The following is a 20809-nucleotide window of genomic DNA, read 5'->3' on the forward strand; positions in this document are numbered from 1 at the left end:
AAAAAAAAAAAAAAAAAAAAAAGGGGCCGGCCTGTGGCTCACTCGGGAGAGTGCGGTGCTGATAACACCAAGGCCACGGGTTCGGATCCCATATAGGGATGGCCGGCTAGCTCACTGGCTGAACGTGGTGCTGACAAGACCAAGTCAAGGGTTAAGATCCCCTTACCGGTCATCTTTAAAAAAAAAAATATATATATATATATGTATGTATGTATGTATATGTGTGTGTGTGTGTATAAATTCTAAGTTATTTTATATATCTTAACCTCTCCTCTCTACCCACACTGTCCAAGATCAAGACAAGAGTGTATTAGGAACTATTACTTGTCACTGGAAGGGTGACCAATTTGTGCTGGTTTGCCCAGGACTTTCCCAGTTTTAGCACTGAAAGTACCATGTCCTAGGAAACACCTCAGTCCCAGGCAAACTGGAACAGTAGGTTACCCTATGTCAGATAACTCCTAAGACCCTTCCTACATCTAGCCTTGTTTCCTGTGACTACCAGCCCCCACCCTGACACGCCACAAATCCCAGGATCTTGGTTATGGTGTACCCCCCCACACACACACCTCGCTGCCCACACAGTGACTCCTACCCATCCTTAGAGACTCCATTCTGGTGTTGCCTTCACCAGAAAGCTTCCTAGAAGGGCTTCCACAGAATCCTGGGTGATCATCTATGGTGATCTCAGCATTTGTCACACTGTACAATCACCAGCTCTATGGCTGCCTTCCCCACCAGTCTGCAAACTCCCTCAGGGAATAAGCTATTCTGTACCCAAGACCCAAGATATTTACTATCAGAGCCAAATGAAGAGCCTCACGAGCACTCGGGTGAGCACCGCTGTTGATGGCACTTTTCCCCAGTCACCTTGGGGGTCTTCTAAGCCCCATACCAATACATGAATCAGCAGGTTCTTCGGGCTGAAATATGGATTAAGCTGAACTGCCTGATCCAGGGCAGGCATCTCAGGTTTCCAAAAAAAAAAAAAAAAAAACCGCCCAATAGACATGCAACCTAAACAATGAAACTGAGCAGTTCTCAGGATACTACAAAGGAACCTGAGAACTTTTACCATTCCCTGGCTGGCCAGATGCCCCATTGATGGTGAGACTCGGCCAAGTCAAAAGTATCCCTAAACTGACTTATTGGGAAGTTTTATTCAGTTTTACTCAGAAAGACAAGGAAACCAGGGCAAGCTCTGGAGTCATATCCTGACTGTGACACTCTTCAGCTGTTGTCACCTCAGAGCAAGTGACTTAAGCTCCTTTAACCTTAATATCCACTTCTTAAAATGGAAATAATAATAGTTCCTATAACTCATAGATTCATGAGGACTAAATAGAAATAACACATAGGAAGTCCTTAGCAAGTACCTGGCACAGGATAAAGAATTCAATAAATATTAAGGTAATTCAAAAAGGCTGGAGTCATGCAGAGTCAGGTGAGAGAGTGCAGGCACCTGGGTGATGGCAGGAGGCCCAACCTCCTCTGGATAACCATCCTCCCCTTTTCAGCTGCATCCACCCACTCGATAAATTCCTGAAATCCTTAAGCCTCTCCCTTTCCCGGTCAGCTGCCCTCCCATTTAAGATTCCTGCTTCCCTATCCCCCGCCCCTATCCTTGTCCTGGGCCTCTTTCCTCCCCTTGTCTTCTCTCACCAACACCCCCCAAAACTGTCCCTCACGACATAAAGAACCCTCCTGCCTCCCACTCTTCGAGACTCACATTTATTAAATGTTCCATGCTAGAAAAGACATAGCTGAGAATCATAGCACCCCCACCACCAGGGTCAAACGAGAAGCCCCTCATCTAATTCCCCTCCCACCAACCTTTTCCACGGGCTCCTGTCTTCCTTCTACTGTTCCCCACCATCCCCCCAACACCATCCTTCTTCTTTCCCATCAATAATCTTGGAAGCTTTCTCTGGAAACCAGCCTATTTCTTACCACCAAGGTTTGCCTGCTCTCCCCCTTCAGCACCTCCCACCCCCAACATACACTTTCCTCGCTGAAGTCATTCCCTCCTCAAAGGTCTTATTTTCCATCAGCCCCACCCCAACCTGCCCCCCAAATCTCTGCCGGCAAGCTCTGTACCTTTCCCCAATTTATTCATTCTTTTTTTTTCATTCTTTAAGTATCCATTGGGCTCCTACTGTGTGCCAGGCATGGTGCTAGATGCTGGGAATACAGCTCTGAACAAATCAAGCAGTCTCTGCCCTCCTGGAAGTACCAGTTTAATAGGAGACAAAAAAGAACAGGATGATCACAGATAGTGGAGATGCACTGAATGAAATCAAGAGAAAAATCTAATGGAAAGGAATTGGGGTTGGGGGAGCACTTTAGGTAGGGTGGTGTGGGAAGGCCGTGCTGGGCTTAAGCACAGCTACCACTATTGGCCACCTACTGTATAACAACACTGGGCCAATTACTTCCATTCATGCATTACAGAATCCTTGTACAATGTTCACCATCCCCATTTGCAGACGGGAAATCGGAGGCTCAGAGGAGTGAAGTAATTTGTCCAAGGTCACACAGCCATGAAGTGGTGGCGTCAGGATTTAAACGCAGGTCTGACTGCAAAGCCAGTCTCTTAATCTCTGTGCACCCCCGGCTTCTCAAGACCCTGTTGGCCACCTGTCCTGCCCCAGAGCTCTACTTCCGATTGTTTTCTGGTTAGACTCCCCTCAGAAAATACTTGTTCTTTGAATTATTACCCTTCATTAAGCACCTGTACATATTCTGAGGTTTATGTTGATTCTCTTATCCAACCAACCTTCAAAGCATTCGCAGGAAGCAGGTGCTATCACGCTACCCATTTTACAACAGAGGAAACTGAGGCCTAAATTCACATAACCCAGATTCTAACCCAGGTCGGCCCGACTCCAGGATCCAGACTTTGACCCCTTCATCTCCTCACTTTACAGGTGGGAATACTGAGACTCTGAGAAACTAAGGGACTTGTCCAAGGTTACACAGCCAAGAGTGACAGGGTCAGGGTTCGAACCCAGGCGCCCCGACTCCAGAGCCCTCGCTTTTAACCACCGCACAGCCTTCCACGGGCGCCCCGTCCCACCCCCCACCTCCGCTCTCACATCTCCCAGCGCACCCAGCCTGGGACCATGCGCCCCCATCCCCATGCCCAGCTCCGCGGCCTCTCCCCTCCGCCCGCCACACACTCACTTGAGGTGGTCCAAGGAGTGGATGTTGCGGGAGGACTTGCCGTGGCCCCCGCCCACCCAGCTCCGAGAGCGGCCAAACATGTCGGCGGCCCCGGCCCGTCGCTCGCCTCACGGTCTCATGCCCGACCGGCCGAGTGGCCGGACGCCCGCAGTGGCAGCACAAGCGGAGGTGGCAGCAGCGGAGGTGGTGAAGGGACCGCCAACCACCTTCCTCCCCGGCCCACAGCCCCGCACTGATATTCAACCGGAACCGGCCGTTCAACCGCCGCGCTTTACGGCCGCCGCCCCGAGGAACGCTGGGAAATGCAGTTCGCCCGAGAGGCCCCCGCGGCGGGACTCTGCGAACTGACTACAAGGCCCGGTGTGCGTCACAAAACCGCGGGCCTGCAACCGTCGAGAAAAGGCGGAACGAGAGCAGGCGAGGCCGCAGAATCGGCGGCCCGGTGGGCGGGAATAGGAAGCCTGTGGGCGGAGCCTTGAGGGGGGAATTTCTGAAGACGGCTGGGTAAAAGTGACCACAATAGTAACAATTATTAGCTTTATGATAAGAATAAGAATAGCTATTGCATACGATACGTGTACTATGTGCCACTGTCCTAAGCGCTTCACTATATTAAGATATTTAATTACAACAACTACCCTACTATTATTATCCCCATTATATCGTCTGGGAAACTGAGTCACAGGGAGGTTGACTGAGCCAAGGTCACGCAGTTAATAAGTGGCAGAACCAGAGTTCAACCCCACACACCCTTATTTTCATCCCCCCCATAAAACAAAACTGCACCCAAATGACGATCGCCTTTGTTTCTTTTTTTTTTTTTTTTTAAGATGAGCGGTAAGGGAATCTCAACCCTTGGCTTGGTGTTGTCAACACCACGCTCAGCCAGTGAGCAAACCGGCCATCCCTATATAGGATCCGAACCCATGGCCTTGGTGTTATCAGCACCGCACTCTACCGAGTGAGCCATGGGCCGGCCTGATCGTCTTTGTTTTTAACACTTCAATTAAACACACATATATAGAAAAGTCCTGCAAGCAACAATGTGCCCAAACTGAACATTTTCTACTTTCAGAGGATTTCTCTGGACTTCACCCCAAATCCATGCCATTTCCCAAACTATCACATTAAAGAAAAAAGGATATCCAAATTTCTACATGAACCAGGAAGATGGATCTAAATGTCTCTCTTGGATTAGAAGTGAGCAGCTCAGTAGAAGCAAGACTGCCCTGTTCACCGGCCATTTAGTCATTCATTTCTACATCTCTTAATTATTTGAAGCCTACTGTGTCCCATTAACTGGGCACAGGAAAGATTTGGGCCAAGGGCCAATGTTCTCCCCAATGCCTAGCACAAAATTTGGCACATAGTAAGTGTTCAACAAATATTGGCAGAGTGAATGAATGAAGGTTTGTTTTACTTCAACAGTTGGAGAAATGGAGACCACTGGAGGGTTAATGGTTTGCACTGTTCAGATGAATTCATGTAGAGGGTGAGACGAAGTCATGGAGAAGGGCAGGTTCTGGCCTCCAAAGAAACGCACCCAGCCCCTGCAGATTCCAGGGTGTCTCCATTTCTCTGGGCCTAACAAAGGTAACATACTGCCTTGTCTGGCTCCAATTAAGCAAGACGTGTAAAGCTCCCAGCTCCCTGTGGCCTGAGATTTAAAGCTTTTTCCGAACTGCTTTGCAAGGCGCTTTGGGCAAGATCAGTCTCCTAATAGGTGTACGACAGTTACCCAAGAGCAGGGGAATCAGCGAATGGAAGAGACTCACTTTTCTTGTATTTCTTGGTTGTTTCAATGTTTGGCCATGTGCATTATTATTGTTTTTAAACATGGCTTACAAAGTAAAAGAAACAAAAAGCACCCTTATGGCTGAAGGTCTGAACTATCTCGGAATCTCTTTACCCAGATGTTCCCGAACTCTGTGATGCAGACCTCTCCTTCCCCAATGGGCGGACCTTCCAAGCAGTAGAATTTGAAGAGGTGAAGTGACATTGATTGATGTTCCCCACCATGAAAAAGTCGGTTCTTTCAAAATGTCCAATATTTTCAGTGGACCCGTCCACCGCCCCTCCCCCACCCTGCCTCCTTTGAAACTGGGGAAACTGAGTTTCAAAGAGGAGTGGCGCCATACCCAAATCCAGCAAGGTGCAGAAGAAGCCCACCGTTTCCCTCAGCTTTTGTATCCTTAGGCTACTTCTAGATTTGAATTGTGCTCAGTCTCTTTTCTCTCCCACTACTCCCAGGGTCGGGAGAGCGAATGGGACTTAAGATCCGCGCGCAGACCCTAACCAGGAAAGCAACTCAGAGAGGAGGGGCGGAGCGAAGCTGTACCCGCCCCCGGACGTCTCGGGCCAATGAGCGCGGGCCGGGGGCAGCGGGCCAATGAGCGCGGGGCCGCTCGGGAGGCGGTGCTCTGAACGCGACCAGGAGGGCGACGCGGCGGCCGCAGACATGGGCGCTGGGCCTGTGGGGGCACGGAGGGGGCGCGAGGAACGGCCGAGCGGGGCGGGAGAGACGGCTGCCGGGACTGGCCCTCGACGCTGAGCCGCGGTGGGGTGGGGTCCCCGCCGGCGCTGCGAGGGCCTGTGAGCGCCAGCGGGGTGCATTGGGGGATCCGGGCAACCGCCGGCCACTTCAGGGAGGACCCCTCGCCTCCCGGCCTGTTGAGAGGATCGTGTGGGCACATCGGAGGGTGCGGTGACCCCGTCCGCCACGTTTCGGGGGTCGGGGCGCGTCCGCAGAGACCGCCGCACATCCCGGGGGGCACCTGGGGCCCAGCGTCGCTTCCTTCGAGCCCCGGGGCGCCCCCGGATGGCTGAGCTGACCCCTAGCCAGCCGCCCGGACGCCGCAGCGGCTGAGCTCGCTGGGATCGCCGGGCCGCTGCCGCCCTCGCCGCCCTCGCCGCCCCCTGCATGCCCGGCGCCCGGGTCGCGGCCCACCTGGACGCGCTGGGCCCCCTGGTCCCCTACGTGCCGCCGCCGCTGCTGCCCTCTATGTTCTACGTGGGCCTGTTCTTCGTTAATGTGCTGATCCTGTACTACGCCTTCCTCATGGAGTACATCGTCCTCAACGTGGGCCTCGTCTTCCTGCCCGAGGACATGGACCAGGCGCTCGTGGACCTCGGCGTGCTCTCCGACCCCGGCTCGGGCCTCTACGATGCCGACTCGGAGCTCGACGTTTTCGATGGGTACTTGGAGTAGGGTCTTGACTGCCATCCCTCCCTCCCCTCCACGATCCGCAAGCCTTGGCCTGGACCAGCCGCCCAGATTATGTCGCTGCTGCTGGTTGGGGGTCCTCCCCAGCTTCCGAGGCCTGTAAGTGCCCTCTCTACGCTGAATATGGACGGGTTGGGGCGCTGGCGAGGGCGAGGAACTCATCCCCAGGCCGGACACACACCCTCCCCCCAGGCTTCTGACTCCTCCATCCACCTCTTTCAGGTCTAAGGATGCCAGGAATGGGACCCCTCTTAGGCCCTTAGTGGGGGCTGGAAAGCTTTTCCCCAGCAAAGGAGACAGCTGTTAAAGAGAGAGAAGGCTGAGGGCCCGAGTTACGTTTGGGGTTGGACTTACCCGCACGCTGTGGAAAAAGCTTTTGCACCCAAATCCATTTGAGGCATAGCTGTTAGCTCCTCCCCACATCCTCAGCATGGCTTGATGGTGACCTTGGCTTCTGGGGTATTCTCACTAGTCCTGGAAGGATAAAGACTTGGGGATGTCAGGAAAGGTAGGGAGCCAGGCACTGATCACTGTGGCCCCTTCGGGGACTGGGTGGGGATTGAGTGCAGGGGCCCCAGGCCGAGGCTGTGAAAGGTGAAACCTTCTGCAAAGAAACCTGTACTTTTTGGCCTTGGGTTTGCTGCTGTTTGGAGTCAGGTTTCAGGGTGTCCCATCTCGGCAGTTCTGCAACTCAAATCTGCAGGTGCTGCTAGTTTTGCAGACTGCCTTCACAGAACAGGCAAGCTGGGGGTTGGTGCTGAGGCTGGCTTTGTCTGTAGTGTTTGCAAGGCCTCAGGGGGCTCTTGGGTCAGCAGGAGAAAGGACCATAATTGCATGGAGGTGTTAAAAATCCTGCCTCTGGGCAGCAACCAGAAAGTTTTGCACCCGGCTCACCTCCTTGTGTGTTAGTGATAGGGAGATGAAGGTCCCAGGAGAAGTAAGTCACCTTGCAAGGAAGAGAGGCAGCTGGACTAAATGAGAGAGAACACCCACTCCAAGCAGGCTCTTGGGCAGCTGTCAAGTCCAGGGAGGGGTCATGGAGCAGCCAAGAACTCCTTGGCTGAGCCCCTCACCTGGACGGTGCTGGAGTGTCACTGGGCATGGGGCCTGAATGGCAATGGGGGGAGAATGCTGTGGTGGTGAGCAGGGGCTCCTTTTGGAAAGTGGATACTAATGTCACTCACCCCAAGCAGACTGAGTTTACCTCTCTCTTGTGTTGCCTGTCTTTGCCAAGATGACCATAGTCAGAGGGCATCTTAGTCAGTTAGGGAGACTATATCCAAATACCATGGACTGGGTGGCTTAAACAACAAACATTTACTTCTCACAGTTCTTATAAGAGCACTTATCCCATTCATGAGGCCTTCATCCTCATGACCTAATCTCCTCCCAAAGGCCTCACCTCCTAATACCATCACACTGGGATTAGGGTTTCGACATGTGAATTTAGGGGGGACAGAAACATTCAGTCTGTTGCAGAGGGTGATGCAGGGTGGGGCAGGACCTGCTGGTAGCACTGCTAGGGGCAGCAGGCTCCACTGAAGGGTCTACAGTGAGTTTGCTTTGAAGAAAGGTCCAGTTGAGCTCAGTGAATCCTTAGCAAGAGCCAAGTGCAGGTGGAGTGTTTGCCAGCTACTCTGTAACCCCCACTGCCTGCCATCCCTCCATCCACTTTACGGTGCTTGGCAAGTGAACACAGTGAGTGAGGCAGACTCAGCGCTAGCCCTCCTGGCACTTAGTGAGTGAGACTAGCAGGTACCCAAACAAGGTAATCAGATTTTTGTAAGAGCTATGAAGACTTGTGCAAAGGACCTCAGCTTGCCCTATTGTGTTCACTGCTGTTTCCTCGGCACTTAGAACAACACCTTAGATCTAGTAGATACTGTACATGATGATGTTGAGTGAGAGTGAGTGAAACAAAAGAATAGAGATGGGCTGCTTTAGCTAGAGGGGTCAAAAGAAGCCCTCCATGAGGAGATGACGCTTTTGAGCTGAGCCCTAAATTGATAGAAGGAGCCAGAAGACATGAAGATCCAGAGAAAAGCAATCCAGGCAGAGGGAACTGCTAGGGCCAAGACCCTGGGGTGGGAGAGAGTTGGCTCCCCCAGCAACTGAAATGAGGCCAGGGTGGCTGGAGAACAACTCCAGGAGAGGTCAGTGGGCTGGGCAAGGGCCACACCATGTGGGATCTGGGAGGCCACAGCCAAGAGCAGTGGAAAGCCACTGACAGGCATTAGGTAGGGAATGACACAATCTGATTCACGTTTTGCAAAGATGACTTTGGCGGTTGTGGGCAGAATAGGCTGTAGGGGCAAGGGTGGAGCCAGCCAAGAGGCTGTTCAGTTGTCCAGGCATGAGGTGACAGAGGCTTGGGGAAGGCGAGGTTAGCAAAGATCGAGAAACATGAGCAGACCAAGAACACCTGTCAGAGGTAGAGCCTGTGGGATCCGTTCAAAATCTGTACTGAGTGCTGATCATATACCATTCCTTGTTCTAGGTCCCTTCCATATTCCCTTATTCAGTCATTCAACAAATGTTGACCCTGCCTGCTCTCCTGCCAGGCCATGTACTAGACCCTGATGATCCCAAGATGAATCCCTGTCCCCAGGCAAAGCGCTTAACTTTCAGACACTGTAACTTAGTGAAGAATGTCTTATTTTATCTCTTTACCACATCAACAGAAACACTTCCCCTTCCAAATGTAAACATTGGCATATTCTGAACTGAAAACTGAAGCCCAAATGCTTTGACATATTTTGCAGCAAATGTTGTTTGAGCAGAAACACCAGGAAATGTCTCTCAGGGACACCCTTGCAAAGCTCTCGGAGTGACAGGGCGTGACCTGGGGCAAGTGGGGAGGCCTGGGGCTGTGGGACAGTCTTGGGACTGGAGAAGTGGGGAAGCCACACACAGCATTCCCTCTGCCCCACCCCCAAATCCAAGCCTGGGAGGCCTTGGCCCCAAGTGCCCAGGAAGCCCAGACCCAGCAGACACAGGAGGGATATCTAGCCCCAGGAAAACCATGTGGGAAAGATCCCAAGATCATCTGACCGAACCTCATCTCTGGATTTCTTTCCAGAAGCCAAGGAACATCAGTAGTCATATCGCTGTCTCGCTCATTCTCCAGTGGACACATAAACCAGTCCAGGAAACACTGACGTAGGGCACGGGATGTATCTCAAGGTGTACCCACTTTTGCTCTTGATCTTGCTTTATTTTTTTCTCTTTTTCTATGGGTGTATCCACATAATTTAGTTCCTCAAACATTTGCTGAGCGTCTATTTGAGGAGAGAGTATTAGAGTTGTGGTTAAGAGCGAGGACACTAGATTCAGATTACCTGGATTCAAATCCTAGGTCTAGCTGTGACTTGGACATGCTGTTTAACCTCCCTGTGTTTCTGTTTCCTCTTCTATAAAACAGGGATAATAAAAATCTGCCTTGTGAGCATTAAATGAGATATACGATAAGTACTTAGACCTTCCTGTGTCTATTAATATTAAGTGATCTATTAATATTAAGTACTGTTATTAACACATGGAGTGGCAAGTGCATACATGCAGGCCCTTGTAATGCGTAAACCTGCACATACGCCCATACATGAATATTTGTATCCCATGATGAGCAGAAGACTGGCTGTCTGAGTACCAGGGAGGTCCAGGTCTGGCCTCCCCAGACAGACTTCCAACTCTACCTTCCCGCCCTGGGACCCTCGGGGGACCCTTCCCAATGCCTTGTGGTTCCCATGGCACCAGATGTGGGGCTCTGGAGAGCTGGCTATGCAGTTTTCCCAGAGTGTTAATTATTGCCCAGGAACAGGGAGTGGGGAATCAGGAGCTCCCACCTTCCCAGGAGAAAGGGCTGCTGCAGGTGGTGGGGGAGCTGGGGAGATTCTTCATGTCCCAGCAATTCTGGTGCTGAGGCAGCTCAGCTAGATTGATTTGTCCCGGTTCCTGAGCCCTCTTTTGGCACTTGGGGGATGGAAGGGTTTTTTGGGCTGGAAATGGAGAGACTGAAGAATGTTGCTGCCAAAGTCGGCATGGCCTGGCGCAGGTCAGATTTGGAGCTAAGGATCACCAGATCCATCAGTCTATTTATTACAGGGTTTCCGAGGCATCGGTTGTCTCCTGACTGGGTACCCCAGCTGCTCCTTCTTGATCTACCTGCCTTTGTCCCTCCTTGCCAATCTGTGTGGCCTGTGCTATCAGCAGAACACTTGGGCTGGGCATGTCTCTGCCCAGCTCAGAAACCCGAGCCTTCTGTAGGGTCGCAGGCACAATCAGATTCAAGTCATGGGAGATTCCCCCAGGCAGATGCAGGGGGCTGTGGCTGTCATCCTGGAAAGAGACAGACAGTGGCATGGGGAGGCAGGTGCACCCCCAGGTCTGGCCGACTCCAGCTCTTTTCCTGACATGAATCTCTTCCAGAAGGGCCCTGGCCACAACGGGCATCAGTGCTGGCTGCCCCTTTGGACAGAAGACCCCAATACAAGGGTATTTTGAAAAGTACATGGAAAATGGAATTAAAAGATAATATGAATCTTTCCGTTAACTTTCTGAAGACCCCCAGTATGTTTCTCAAGACAGCTGAGATGCCAAGGGCCCTACCCCCTTGGCCCTGAGTTGCACAAACTAGACATTTTAGCTGAGAAACAGGCAGGCCCCACACCACGCCCTCATAGCCCTTTTGTCTGTTTTGCTGAACAAAGAAAGTGAGGGCTCCTGTCAACTTGACCATTCATCTTTCTGGTTTACCTGCTATCTTTCCCCCCAGAACTTCTGAAAGCATAGTCTGCTTTTGGGAAACCTAAAATCACAATCAAAGAGACAGATTATCTTTGTCCCCATCTCACAAATAAAGAAACTGAGGCCTGGAAAGGGGAAGTGAGGGGCCATGGGAAGAAAGCCAAGTAAGACAGCACAGTGGCCTTGCCACAGCACTAAGGGTTTGAGGAGGGCTGCCAAGGCAGGTCTTCCAACCTTTGACCTTGGAATACCACCTCACAATTTCTGCCGGACCAGACTCATATGCACTCTTGCTCCCTTTTCCTGAAATTTTAAAAAATTTATTTTGAAATAACTTCACACTTAAAGTTGCAAGAGGAGTGCAAAGAATTCTCATACACCCTTCACCCAAATTCATCAGTGGCTCCAATTAACATTTTGCCTATGTACACAATACATGCTCACTCTCTTCTCTCTGCTGTATATATATGTGTATGTGTATATAATTAATTGTCTAAACCATTTGAGAATGGGTTGCAAGACATTGTGCTCTTTACTCCTAAATATTTTAGTGTTTATTTTCTTGGAAGAGGGACATATTTACATATGTCCACAGTACAGTTGTCAAAATTGGCATATTTAATGTTGATACGTTCCTGTGACCAATCTGATCTGCAACTTTACTCAAATTTTATCAGTTGTCCCATAGTGTCCTGTAACAATAAAGGGGGTGTGGGGAGTGGAGGTTCAGGAGCCAATTCCAGATTACTCTTTCATTAATCTCAAGTTTTCTTTTATTTGGTGGTTGGCTGGTATGGGGATCTGTACCCTTGACCTTGATGTTATAACACCATGCTCCAATCAGTCAAGCCTTCTTCATCTGGAACAGCTCCTCAGTCTGTCTTTATCTCTCATGACACTGACATTTTTGAAGAGTACAAGTCTGATATTTTGTAGAATGTTTCTCAGTTTGGGTGTGTCTGATGTTTGTGCTCAAGATTAGATTCAGATGGTGCATTCTTGGCAGGAATACCAGGGAAGTGAGTTGCATGTCTCAGCACATTGTGTTGAGAGGCATGTGCTAGCTGTCCCATTACTGGCCATGTAAACTTTGATCACTTGGCTGAGTCAGTGTCTGCTAGGTCTCTCCACTGCAAGTTTTTATTTTTCCTTTTATAACTTGTCATTTGAGATTAAATATACTAGTTTTAGTGCTTCATTTGTAAAAAATCTACCTTTTTTATGTGCACTTATTATCAAAAGAATGTTTATGTCACTGTAAAGAGAAAACCAATATCACTTGGCATAGATAAAAATAATAACTGCCAAAGTCATTAACTTATGGCCAAATACCTAAGCCAGCTAAAGGCGCAGAGCCTGTGGCCTGCTCTTTGTTGTAAAGAGTGATTGGCGACTATCAGGTGATAAAGATATACCAGCACCAAACTGGAACTTTCTTCTCGAAGTAACCAACCATAAGGATTGACCAAGAACTGAAAAGTGAGTTGCTTGCTCGCTCTGTATGTGTGATTCAGTGTTACTTAAGGCCACCTCCATGTACCCCCTAAAATTGTTTCTTAGAGGCCTTGTAGTCAGGCATATTTAGGCTTAAACCCCAGCTCCAACAACACCGTGGACAGGTGACTTCACCTCCCCAAGCCTCAGGTTCCTTCTCTATAAAATGGGAATAACAGGAGTTCCTGCTCCTGTGCAGATTAGATGGAATGGTGCCTAATAAATGCAGTCAGTGTTAGTGGTGTGTCAGACACAGAGGGGGCTAGAGCCCACCCACAGAGACTCCCCCCTTGCCTCTGGCATCCTTCTTCTTCTTGGGGGCCAGTTACCAAGGAGGGTGTGTTGGTGTGGGCAGCCTTTGAAGCCACCCAAGGGTGGTGATAATTGGTACCCGGTGAGTACCGAGTGAGGCTGGTACCCTCATGGCCGTCATTCTGGGCCTCAAGCGTGGGGTGGCTGGGAACTCCCAGAAAGGTAAGGCTTCATTCCTGGGATTCCTTCCTGGCAGGAGGCCTGGCTTGGTGGTTAAAAATAACTGCCTCCCACAGCTCCATAGCTTCCCCTTAGCATCACCCTGTGAAGTCGGCAGGGCTCAGCTCATTAGCTCCATTAGACAAGGAGGGAAACTGAGGGTTGGGGAGGTTTAGTGACTCGCCCCAGATACCCAGCTATGAGGTGGCAGCGTTGGGCCTCCTAGCCACACTCTCCCAGAGCTTCCCCCAGGGAGGTGCTCTCCTGGAGCCATCCCCCAGAGGCAGTGAGTAACAGCAGCAGAGGGAGATGCTTCCAAATGCTTCCTGAGCACTTGCTGCCTTTTCCTTGTGACCAGCTCCAGGCTCAATTTTGCAGGCCAAGGGTATTGAACTAAAATGAATGGTTTTGTTCTCATTGTATTTTTAGCATTGCCTTCTGTTTATGATAAATGACACTGTTTTAAATTCATGATAGTGACATAAGGTTTCCTTTAAAAGTTTAGAGTTTTGAAAAAGTGCATTAATTTAAAATACTAAGTAAATAATAGTTAGAGTGGTTCTTGGATGTGAACCATGACCTTCTCATGCAGGTGTTGGGCAAATGCTTCCCATCTGAAAGGACTCACAGTCTTGGGCCACGCAGGAGGCACATTGTGGACCAAAGCTGATGAACTTTGACAGCCAGCCTAGAAATCAGAATCCAGGTTTGAAAGCGTGGTCCTTACTTCTCCTTGCCACCGGCTTCCCTCAGGGATACAGATCCATGCAGACAAGCAGCTTCCTTTCCATTCCCTTCCATCCACCAGGGAGCCAGATCCCCGCCATGCCCATGTCCATGAGATGAGCTGGAGGCCCTCCTGCCACACAGTCTGTCACAAAGAGGACCAAGAAGGCTGCATGGACAGTGGAGGCACTGGGCAAGTCACGTCTGGGTGACATCTCTTTTCAGCCACTTTAATTGGTTATTTGGTACATGGAGAAAGAGGAATGAACCATGGGTTTCTGGAAGGCAAGGTCTTTGGAGAATGAAAAGGGCTGCTGCTTTCAGAAGGTCTGACACTGAGAAGGTTTCCTTGCCAGGGCTGGTGTCTAGTTGGGAACAGAGGTGGGGATAAGAGGGGAGGGGCCACCATGTACTGATGCCCCCTGTGTGCTGGGGATTGCCAGGCACTTGACCAACACAAACAGCCCAATAAGGTGGGCATATCCTCTTTTCCACATGAGGAAATTGGCCCAGAAAGATTGGGGGACTTGCCTGAGGTCACACAGGAAGGGGCAGAGTCAGAATTAGTCCAGACAGGCAAATTTCAGACCTTACACTGGCTGCCCCAGAGGAGGACAGTGGGGAGGCTGAACTGCAGAAGAGAGTCCCCTTTCACCATGTCCAGGACATCGCCCCACCAGCACCCATCAGATGTTGGACCACTTTCTCTCTTAAGCCAAATCCCAAAGGAGGCAGCTTCTAAACCACAGAGGTATCAAGCTGAGACATTGTGTCTTAAATAGAGCAAGTACCCAGCTGTCATTCTGAGGACAGAAACAAGCCAGCCAGCCACTCCCTTTGTCCAGCTCTGGGGAGTGGCCTGGAATGGCCTGTAATGAAAGGTTACAGTTTCAGGGGAAAAAAAAGTGCTAATGGTGAATGAATTGTCTGTCATGCTCTGATGATGTTAGAAGGTTGGGGAACCCACTGTCCTGGATTCTATAAGCTGTAGCTCTGGGATGCTTTTCAGCCTGGTTCTTGATGTCTTGGAGGAGAGGGATGGACCTAAGGTGCCAAGAGGAGTTAAGGCTTTGAGGTGAGACCCTGGAGCTTCAGACCTTGGCTGTGCTGTTTATGAGCTGTGTGGCCTTTCACTTACTTACTTAACCTCTCTGAGCCCCATCCGAAATGCTGGGATGATGGCCCTACTTGGCCCCACCTCCTAGGGTTGTTTTGAGGAATAAATGAGCTCAGACATGAGTTAAAGCAGTCAGTATAAGGTGAATGTAAAGTAAGTGTTTGATAAATGTCAGTTGTCATTTGATTTCCATTGGGGGTTTGCGAGGGTCACACTTGCAAGTAAAAGGAACAAGCCAAAGAGAGTGGCACACGTGAGAGTTGAGCCATGTCCCAGGATATCCTTCAGCCATGGATACAGAAAACACATCTCTGTCCTTAACTTGCTGTGTGACTTTGAGTAGGTCATTGCCCTCTCTGGGCCCCTCACTGTCAGATGTGGAGCGAGTAGGACCAACTTGGATCGGGGACTCCCAAACCTCATATGACACCATCAATGTTTTTTGCTGTATCTGTCTATTGCCTGAACTATTATTTACATAATTGTTTTCTCTAAATTGGCTCTTTCTTAGAGTGAAATAAATGTTTTGAAAAGAGAGGAACTTTATATTACTACCAGAAATGGAATCCTCGCATCACTTGCTATAAATAGAAGATGACCCTACAGATAAACACAATGGAAACAAAAGAGGGTTAGTCAATTCCAGCTGGAGCCCAGGCACCCGTTCAGTCTGGAGATTAGCTGGCATGGGAAGGGAGCTCCAGCTAGACCAGCACCTGTCTGGGATGCTGTTTGTAGTCACAAGGACCGGGAAAGGAATGAGGCCCTCGCTGGGTGATTCTGTGTCTCTAGCACCCCATCCACACGGGTCTGAGATGGGCTCAAGGATGCCCCCCAGGCCTCAGGTTGCTGCATTGAGTGAGCCCCCATGAGAGTGAAGCCGAATAAATAATTCTCCAGATTCCTGGGCACCAGGGGTCTCGAGCACCACTGCCAAACCCCCATTGGGAACTCCAAGGGTGGACTCCCAGCAGGATGAGACAGGAGCCCATGAATGCCCTCCCATCACCAGCCCTCCCCTCCCAAAAGCCCTTCCCCCTACCTGGAGTTCCTTTATACAGCTTTTTACCTGACGCAGATTCCGTTCGTTCCCTTGGCTTCTTCCCATCATTGGGCATATTACCTGGGGCTGAAATCGCTCCCTATATTGTGTGTCTCAAAGGCTGGGGCTGTACTGTACTCGTCGTGCTGTGCCTGGCACCCAGCTTAGGACCTGGCACAAAGGAGATGCAAGATTTTGGAGTGTTTAAAATCTCAAGTATGATAAAGCCCTGGAGTCAGAGCCAGGCTCTATCACTTCTGAGCTGAGCATCCTTAGGTTACCCTTCACCTGTAAATGTCTTCACCTGTAAAATGGTATCGGAATAGTATCTAACTCATGGGTTGTTAGGAGGATAGAATGACTTGACCTGCGTAATGCTCCATGTCAGGCTTGCTCTCTTGGGAGCGGACCCTAAGATGAGGACTCAAGTGCAAATCGTTTATTTGGGAGGTGATCCCGGGAACTAAAGGTGGGGTGTCGGGAGTGAGACAGGGAAGAAGACAAGGAGACCAGTAAGGGTGTGTCATCGAGTAGGTTACCACTGCATCCCTAGAGCTCAGTCCTGCCCAGGAACTCAGGGAGCCAGTGTGGATGGAGAATATGCCTGAGTCATCCCGGCTGCAGGTGAGGCAGCTAGGGTATTGATCCATCACCTTTCTGGCCATCACTGGTGAGGGCAGTTGAGGGAAGACATTAGCTCTGTCCACACTTACAGCCCAGGGGCCGAGCAGACTCTGGAGGCAAAGAGGCAGGCCTGCATGTGGACATGGAAGCCGCCAGGTGGTATGCTCAGAGGGTGAGTGGAGGGAGTGGGGCTCATGGCACATAGTAAGAGGTCAAGATGTGGTAGCTGCTCTGATTGTGGTTGTTCCCGTCCATGTTACTAGTCCAGTGCCAGCTCTGCATCTTGCAACTGTGCAACTTTAGGCAGGTCACTTGGCTTCTCTGAACCTAAGTGTCTTAGCCTATAAAATGGGGAGATGCACGGCTTTCAGTGGAAGCAGTTCTGCCCCCTTAGGTGGCCCTTAGAAGTGGGGTGGGGGGGCCAGTGTTAGTTGTCACGGTGACTGCGGGTGCTACTGGCATTTAGCAGTCAGGGGCCAGGGATGCTGCTAAACATGCTATGCCCAGAAGAACCCCCCTCATCCAAGAATTTTCCTGGCCCAATGTCAATAGTGCCCTGTTGAACAATACATGCTGCATGTTTAACGTGTAAGTTCTATTTGGTGCTTGATGAAGTTTGCGGAAAGAATAGTCTGAGCTGGCTCAAGACCAGAGCAGGACTTGCAGGGGCTGTAAGGAGGGTGGACATGGGAGTATGAGGTGCTGCAGAGACGCAGGTACCCAGCTGGACACAGAGAGAGGAGGGCATGGGAAATGAGGACCTGCTGAGGGACCAGGCCCAGGGATGCTGCTGTGTCCTGGGAAGAAGAGCCGAGTGGGGCTGCTGAGTAGCTTGGCTGTGGCCAGAGCTTTTCTGTAGGTTCCGAAGCATTTTCCGGGTGAGGTGGGAGGTGCTGCCAAGCCCTGCCCACCACCCAGAGCTTGCTTAACTTCCCTGGAGCCACAGGTCAGCCAGCAGACCCTGAGCAGGCTGCACTTCTAACCTGGGCACCAGTATCCCCTCTTTCCTCCCATAAACAGGACAGCCCTTCCTCTCCAATGTGAAATTGTACCAATTCTCCAGCCCAGGGTCTCTTAGAAATTAGACAAATTCATTAAAAGTTTTTAATAAACATTGTAAAAAAACATCTCCAGCTTGAGTCTGGGGCTTCTGGTCGCTCCCACAATTCGAGGGACGGAGGAAGATTTCTCTGCTCCCACTCCAAGACTCCTGAGGCCTGATGGGTTGGTCCATGTTCACCTCCCACCCCCCCCAAACTGGTGGCAGGGCAGTGCTTCTGAGATGGTAACTCGTCTTTTTCCTTCTTGTTAGGCCTGCTCCCTTCAAAAGCTTCGTGCCAACAGAGGGATGCCCGTTTGCACCCAGGAGTGTGGAAGGAGAGATGGGGACCAGTGCCGAGGTTGGGAAGGTATCTTCCCCCAAAGAATGGGAAAGGTGAGGGGCATCCGGAGACCTCTTCTGCCTGCAGCCTCACACAGACAGCCTGGCCATGGCTTATGACTTTTTGCAGTCGCGATGGATGTTTACAGGAACCCAGCCAGAGTTTGCCTCCCTGCACTTCACCCCCGACTGCATCTGCTTCCCACTCTTAACCTTCGGAGAGGACACTTCCAACCGTGCACACACGCAAAAGCGACTCCGTTTGATGCCAGTTGAGCCTTAAGCCCGGCTGGGTTTGGCCTGAGGCCGGTCTTAGATTTAGTGACTGTTTTTGGGCAGTGACTCAAAAGAAAGGAGCCGAGGAAGCATGCTGAGGGCCGAGGGTAGGTTTTTGACTTCATCATTTCAGGTTGTTCTTCATCAAGTTGGCAGAACCAAGACGTCATGCTAGGGGAGTGCCACGTTGCTCCTCTGGCCACAAATATATTTTTGAAAATGTGAGTAGTGTGTATACTTGATTTGGACATACCTGTAAACGCAATACTTAGGAGGCTGACTTCTTTTGATTAAAACATGTATGCAACTCCGACCCCTGGGGGCCCTGCCTTTTTTTTTTTTCTTTCAGATTCAAGAAAGAGGTGCTTTTATGGAACCTCATGGTTGACATAGGGCAGAAGAGTCAGGGCTTCCCAAGTTGGAGATCCAGCAGGGTTTGGAGACTCTACCCCAGCTGGGCTGGCCTGAGAGTTCCAGACTGGCCCCTTTCCGGCTTCCACAAGCCTGAACTGCTCGGGGCAGACTTTGGGGTGTGGTGGGGAAAGCCTGGTGGCCACGCTAGAAATCATGCCTAAACCCCAGAGAAGTGGAGGTGTGATCTCCCCGTGCCAGGATCACGGTAGACCTCTGTTAAAGAAGAGGGGAGGAAAGGAGGGAAAGAACCAATGAATGAGTGAAATTGGGTCCTTGCAGCTTCATGGAAAAATGGCAGGAATTCTCTCCAATCTGCAGAGCACTTGATGGTTTTCAAAGCACCCTTACATACACACCAGGTTAAGCAAGGCACAGAGAGAGGATTAGCCCCATTCTATAGATGAGGAGACTGAGTGGGGTGTAGTAAAGTTACAGCAGAACCTAGAGGAGAGACAGTGTAGCATCACTTGTCTTCATGTGACTCCTAAGGAAGGGGATGCGAAGAAATGCGAAAAGAAGGTATTTGAGAGACCCTGGGAAAAAGATGAATGTGGGAAGGGAGACGTTTGAGTTGGGAGAGAGGCTTGAGGGGAAAGGAGAGGGTTCAGAAGGTGCCTGTGCCCGCAGAGAGATCCTCCAAAGAAATTGGAAGTTGAATTGACATCTTGAGTCCTTTCTTTATAGGGTGTGACCTATAAATATCACATCTGTGACATGCGGACGGTGATTTACCCACCTGTTATGATGACTTCGTGTTAATCACAAAAAGGTGCCACTGTGGGCTGACGCAGCCCTATACCGGGACTCACAGCTTGGCAAGCAGAGCCCCGACTAGTTTGCAGCCCCTGTTATCTCCTTGTCACAGTGCCTTTGTGCAGTGCACAGACTGCCCAACCACACCTGGCGGCTCTGTCCAGAGAGTTTTTAAAATTTGCTAAAATGCAAGACTCGGGCCGGCCCGTGGCTCACTCGGGAGAGTGCGGTGCTGATAAAATGCAAGACTCACCATGACGGGAAACTTGAGCATCTTACTACAGTAACCACTGTGGTGTGTACTCAGTACATTTTTGTAGAATGAATAAAGCAAAGTTATGATGAGTATTATTTGCTCATTCCACATTTATTGAGCACCTACTAGGCACAGATGCCTTGCTGGGTGCAGAGGGCACAGCAATGAACAAAGCAAACATGTTCCCTGCCCTCCTGGAGTTCACATCCAAGGATAAGAGCAGACAACACATAAATAACTGTGAAAACGATAAAATAGTGATGAAGTTGGAGAGGAGGGGGTGGAGGGGTGTCTGTGTAATAGAGTGGCCAAGTGGACCTTCCTGAGGAGCTGTTCTCTAAACTGAGTCCTGAAGGATGAGAAGCAGTTGGCATTGTGAAAAGCTGGGAAGAACATTCCAGGCTGAGGCAAGAGTGGAATGCACGAATGTATGTAATAATGACACCTAACAAGCATTGAGCTGTGTGCCCGGTTCTTTTTCTCAACGTATTAGCTCACTAACTTCACATCGCCCTGTGAAGAAGGTACTGTGATTATGCCCATTTTACAGATGAGGAGACTGAAGGCACAGAGAGGTAACTCTCATGACTAAGTGCACTGAGCCCAGGCAGTCTCACTCCACAGCCTGTGCCACTGACCCCTACCAACCCTCAGGAGTAGGAAGAGCTTAGCACAGTGCCTGGCACATAGTAATCATAATTTCTGATATTTATTGAGCACTTACTATGTCCCTTGCACTGTGATAAGTGCTTTACATGTATCAACTCATTAAAAATTTAAAAACCATTACTACAAATAATTATGGTCCCGACCTCATTTCTTCATTTCCAAACAGACCAAAAGCAGCAGGTGCAGTAGTACCCACCTGGCTGACAGGTGCGGTAGATGCCCGGATAGGACAGTCATTCGCTGCTCACCCCTGTGGCTGCACAGATAGGAGTCCTGTGGGCTCCACAGTCTACAAATGGCAGGGACACCCTGGGGAGTGATGCCTGGGCTATTTACATCCCAAACCTGGGTGGTGACACCTGATGCCCTTTCTTTGCAACTGGGCCAGGGCAGAAGGAACCTGCCTCTCTGCAAGGATTGCCAACTGGGCAGCTGGG

At 50.4% G+C, this 20809-nt stretch overlaps 2 protein-coding genes across 3 annotated transcripts in view; one reads left to right on the forward strand and one right to left on the reverse strand.

Moving 5' to 3' along the window:
- CLEC16A (C-type lectin domain family 16, member A) overlaps positions 1 to 3379 on the reverse strand; it is a 213042-nt gene extending 209663 nt beyond the window's left edge. The window contains exon 1 of one of the 2 annotated variants that reach the window (XM_008593744.1): positions 3184 to 3379. In XM_008593744.1, the coding sequence (XP_008591966.1) occupies positions 3184 to 3263 (80 nt within the window). In that variant the 5' untranslated portion in view covers positions 3264 to 3379. The remainder of the gene's footprint in view (positions 1 to 3183) is intronic. The other variant, XM_008593737.1, reaches the window with a different exon arrangement.
- Positions 3380 to 6103: 2724 nt separating this feature from the next.
- On the forward strand, positions 6104 to 19795 carry DEXI (Dexi homolog (mouse)). The gene is made up of 3 exons (XM_008593754.1): positions 6104 to 6505; positions 17936 to 19633; positions 19688 to 19795. The coding sequence occupies exon 1, from the start codon at positions 6104 to 6106 to the stop codon at positions 6389 to 6391; it is 288 nt and encodes a 95-aa protein (XP_008591976.1). The 3' UTR covers positions 6392 to 6505; positions 17936 to 19633; positions 19688 to 19795.
- Positions 19796 to 20809: the final 1014 nt, after the last annotated feature.

The sequence above is a fragment of the Galeopterus variegatus genome, unplaced genomic scaffold, assembly GCF_000696425.1.
Source record: "Galeopterus variegatus unplaced genomic scaffold, G_variegatus-3.0.2 Scaffold161, whole genome shotgun sequence".
Taxonomy (NCBI): Eukaryota; Metazoa; Chordata; class Mammalia; order Dermoptera; family Cynocephalidae; genus Galeopterus; species Galeopterus variegatus.